The sequence below is a fragment of the Myotis davidii genome, unplaced genomic scaffold (genome assembly GCF_000327345.1).
Source record: "Myotis davidii unplaced genomic scaffold, ASM32734v1 scaffold827, whole genome shotgun sequence".
Taxonomy (NCBI): domain Eukaryota; kingdom Metazoa; phylum Chordata; class Mammalia; order Chiroptera; family Vespertilionidae; genus Myotis; species Myotis davidii.
The window spans coordinates 1,420,038-1,422,651 of NW_006297815.1; the positions used below are offsets into that span (position 1 = coordinate 1,420,038).

Here is a 2,614-nt window from a genome sequence, read left to right on the forward strand (position 1 = left end):
TCACAGAGAAATTATTTTTAAAGTTGAATAAATGAATGAAATGCATTTCTGTCTCCCCAGTTGTAGAATATGATAATGTTTGATGAATGAATGAATGAATGATTGAATCTTAGTGTGGTACATACCCCCTCCCCCTTGTAAAAGGTGCCACCAAGATAAAAGAAGGAAGAGAGGGAAGAAGAGAGAACAGCAATGGGTGCCTGCAAACACTGGGAGGTCTCCTCTGGTTTCCACCTCCTGGGCGCCTCCCCCACCACAACCCCCTGCAGCAACCTTCCCATCAGCCCCTCCCCTCTGCATCTCTGCAGGGCTGTGATGAGCCCTGGAACTGCCTGACAGAGTCAGGGGAACAGTTCCTGCTGCACGCAGGGAAGTCATAAGCTCCAGGAAATGAAGGCTCCGGAGCAGTGCCTCCTCCTCACCCATAACTCCAGCCTCATTACGACCAGCCCAGGCCATAATGTGGGGAATCAAAGCCGGATCCCCGGAGGCCCCCCGCACAGCCCCCAGGACTGCGACAGGGTCCACCAAGGTGGGGGAGGGTTCGCCAGCATCCCTTGGTTCTGTCATCTCACCCAGGCCCCTCAGAGTTGGCAAAGGGGGGAGGGGGCAGACAGAGGTGATGGGGATGCTCACAGCAGGGTCGCAGGTGGTCCTGACCTCCATTAGTTCAGGGGCCTGGAGGGAAGGAGGGAACAGACTGCTCAGGACTCTTGCCCTCATCCTTCCCCACGGACTGGACTGTTGGTGTTTTCTCATCATCATTGCCCTGAGATGCAGGTTTAACCCCTGACTTCCAGCAGAACCCCTTCCATATAGAAATTCTGGAGCCACTACTGGGAAAGAGCACTGAGTAGTCACACATCCACAAAATGGGTACAAGACACCAACTCTCAGCTCTGGCTCACATGAGTTAGTGAGTTAAGGTCAAGAGAATTGCCCACAGTGGCGTCCAGTCAAAGGAGGGGATCTGAGTTTCTTCTACCCCCCCCCTTCCTGTGTCCACAGGAGGACCTGGCTGGGGCCAGGTCATTTCCTCCACATCCTCTGCCCAGCTGCACACCTCATATGCCCAATGTGACTCCTCAAACTAGCCACACTGCTGCACACCCCTTTGCTGATGCCCATGCCTTTCTTTCCACCTGCTCAGGTGCCCCCTCCTCAAGAGGCAGTCCGATTCCCTCCCACCCACCTGCCCCTTCCGGACACCTGTGCCCACTCTCTCCCTGAGCCCTGTAAGTCTCAGGTTGCACCCCCTTTAATAGCCCTAATCACTCGCCTCCTGGCATCTAGATTGTTACTGGGGTCTTGTCTCCCACCCCACTGAACCAGGCTTCTGTATCTCTGTCCTAGCATCCTGCCCAGATCGGCCACTGTCAAAACTCAAAGGAACTGAGTTGTTGAACTGAGCTGAACTGGCGTGGGGAGAGGAGGAGGGGAATTGAGCCCCTCACCTCCACTCACTCTTCTCAGTGCCTGAAACTCCTCCGTTAAAGCAGCGTTGCTGTCCCCTGTAAACACCCACATTAAGCTATTATTCATCATTATTGCTTGAGTAGGAGTGAGTCCCTCAGATCCTTTCTTGCCGAAAGCAGGATCTGATGGAGGGAGGGGAGGGGAGAGATGGATTGATCTGGGGCCTGCGCGCAGGTCCGGGAGAGGGGAGGAGGGGTGTGTGAGGCTCTGGGAAAGGAAGGGTTTCTGGGAGAATGTGGAGACACCAAAGGCAAGTTCAGAGGGGCTGTGACCCCCAAAGTCGCATGAGGTGCCTCCAACAAGGCCCTGTGGGACTGGGTGCCTCGCCCCTGAAGGTGTGCGGAGGGACTGGCATGAGATCTGAGGCCGCCCTGGGCTCTGTTTTGGAAGGAATGACCTCTCTGTGCTGCCGGGGGGAGGGGGCACAGTGGAGGGTGGCAGGCTGTGAGCCGGGCTCTGTGCACCCGGGAGCCCGGTCCGGGAGCTCCTGAGGACCCCTGCTAGAAGGGCCTGCTCCTTCTCGGGGTGAGGGTCTTAGGGGGTGGGCTGGGCTGGAGAGGCTCATAAGGTCCCTGCTCCTGTGGGCCTGGGGCTGGTGGGGGACCCCTGAGAAGGAGCTGGCAGGGGGCTGGAGGAAGGGGTGGGGCTGGGAGAGGGAGGGGAGGGGAGAGTGTGTGATGGGGGCTGAAAGGAAGGGTTGGGGCTGGGGTGGGGGAGGAGCAGGACTACCTCACTGTGGTCCCAAGAAGGCAGGGCCCATTATGGGTCTCTGCTGTGCAGTGCTTGTCCCCCCTGCGCAGTGCCAGGCACGCAGTAGGTGTGTAATTAGTACCTGCGGACAAAATGTAGGCTCAACCTGCCCTCACAGAGAACCTCCTCTGATGGTCTCGTTTCTCTTGTAGGCTCCTGGACCCGACGACCCCTCCTCCTCTAAGGATCCTCGGATCTGCGGGCCCCAGCCAGCACCCCTCTGCGCAAGGAGCATGGCGCATACCAGATTCGGGACCTGTGGAGGCACTGCCTGGTGACCCCGCCTCGGAGGCTCCAGGGGGGCGCGGGCGGGACCCTGGGGACCGTCCATGTCCAGGGTGCGGCCGCGCCCCCTCCCCCTCCAGCCAGGCGCCCCCGCTGCTGGGTG

General features: G+C 58.7%; 1 protein-coding gene across 1 annotated transcript in view; it reads left to right on the top strand.

Annotated features, from left to right (window-relative positions):
- Positions 1 to 390: 390 nt before the first annotated feature.
- The window catches only part of CDH22 (cadherin 22), a gene marked incomplete at its 3' end in the record, with an annotated part of 91,493 nt that continues 89,269 nt past the window's right edge, over positions 391 to 2,614 (top strand). Inside the window, exons 1-2 of the mRNA XM_006773561.1 lie at positions 391 to 532; positions 2,412 to 2,564. Of these exons, the coding sequence (XP_006773624.1) occupies positions 391 to 532; positions 2,412 to 2,564 (295 nt within the window). The remainder of the gene's footprint in view (positions 533 to 2,411; positions 2,565 to 2,614) is intronic.